This window comes from Aphanomyces astaci (genome assembly GCF_000520075.1).
Source record: "Aphanomyces astaci strain APO3 unplaced genomic scaffold supercont1.335, whole genome shotgun sequence".
In the NCBI taxonomy this organism is placed as follows: Eukaryota; Oomycota; class Saprolegniomycetes; order Saprolegniales; family Verrucalvaceae; genus Aphanomyces; species Aphanomyces astaci.
In genome coordinates this window covers 20973-22520 of record NW_009798598.1, presented here as the reverse complement: position 1 = coordinate 22520, position 1548 = coordinate 20973, and the positions used below count along the sequence as shown (strand labels likewise).

At 41.6% G+C, this 1548-nt stretch overlaps 1 protein-coding gene across 1 annotated transcript; it reads left to right on the top strand.

The window, feature by feature from the left end:
- Positions 1 to 776: 776 nt before the first annotated feature.
- On the top strand, positions 777 to 1006 carry H257_19071 (hypothetical protein; the record flags this gene model as incomplete). Its single annotated transcript, XM_009848220.1, has 2 exons — positions 777 to 938; positions 992 to 1006. The coding sequence occupies 2 exons, from the start codon at positions 777 to 779 to the stop codon at positions 1004 to 1006; spliced, it is 177 nt and encodes a 58-aa protein (XP_009846522.1).
- Between the last annotated feature and the right edge of the window lie 542 nt (positions 1007 to 1548).

The window sequence follows — 1548 nt, the reverse complement described above, 5'->3', positions numbered from 1 at the left end:
TGTAACCCGATATATTTCGTCCAGATCAGTCAGACAACTCAGTTTTCAACAGGAAAACACAATAACTAAGACGCAACTATTCTATTCGGTTAAATGTTGTTGTTGTGGCATGTGATCGAAGCAATACGAAATTCTCTATCATCATGATATCTCACCCATTACAATTCACTAACCAGCAATAATATGTCCCGTGTGGTCAGATAACACGACTTTCAATACGCAAACACAAAAGCAACGACACAACTATTCCATTGATTATATATTGGTGTATAATTAGACTGTTGTGGCACCACAATTCTGGCATGGCGTCATTCGAGAATTGTGTTGGGAGATGCAAGGTACGTTCATGTCATGCATGTTCTGCTCGGTGTTCATGTCCAGGTGTTCATGTCCATGTTCTTCTCGGTGTTCATGTCCATGCTCTGCTCTATGTTTATGTCCATGCATGTTCTTCTCGGTGTTAGGATAAAATAGCAATCTGAGTGCAAAGTGACGGACTTACTAAATGCACTGCAGCACGCACAGGGAGGCTGTTGCACACCGTTCCTACCCCGACAGTAAGTTGCTCCCTACGGTTTCCTTAGCACTCACTACAGATAACGACGGAAATAATTGCCAAGTGGTACTCCGCAGAATCTCGGAATATTATTATACAAACGCCATCAATTGAAATGCCGAAAATTTCACACATTTTAGCCAATGGGTGACCTTTGTCACCACTTTAGCCTTTCCCGAAGAACTCAACAAGTGTGTGCCAACCACTTGATGTTGGTGTGATGGGCCCCCTGAAGAGCAAGTTGCGCAAGAAGTGGCTTACGGAGAAGCCAGTCGTCACTGCAGCGGAGAAGCATTTGGCCATGATTCAACGAACTATTCAAGCTTGGGAAGAAATGCCATGCGATCTCATTCGTAGCTCCTTTGAGAAGGCGCTGCCGCAAGTGTTTTATGTTGTAACCTTAACGGGGAATCAATTCATTTTTTTTACTCACAGTACCAGCTCATTTGATATTTTGGCTCGTTGACGTCGTCGTCGTTACTTAATATGCTTGCTATTGGTTGAAAATTGGCCAATCAGGCATCTGTCCTACGTTTGGTTCCAATTTAATACACAGTGGTACTTGAATCGTAATAACAATATTGACCATACAAATTTCTAGATATTTGAAGAGTACCACTTATCAATTATTTCCGTCGTTATCTACTCAAGCAGTGCACTGTAGTTTTTACTGCGAACTTCCTCTGTTCCAGGTTACTGCCGACATTACTTTGAATTGACACAGCCAATCGAGCCCTCACCCAATTTGGGCGAATGACAATTTGTTTGAACCGGAATTGCATGCATTTTCGCAAAAGATTGGTTTATAATCAGCGCTTAAAGCAATTGTAAACCAATGAAATGTAATAAATATTCGAAATTGGGAGAAATTGAAGAATTACAGCCAATGAAATGCAACTGTCGCCAGTAATTCGGAACATGCGAATTTTGAAATGTCGGCGGCAGTACAGTAACAGTAACCTGGAACAGAGGAAATACAAACGTTTTACAGT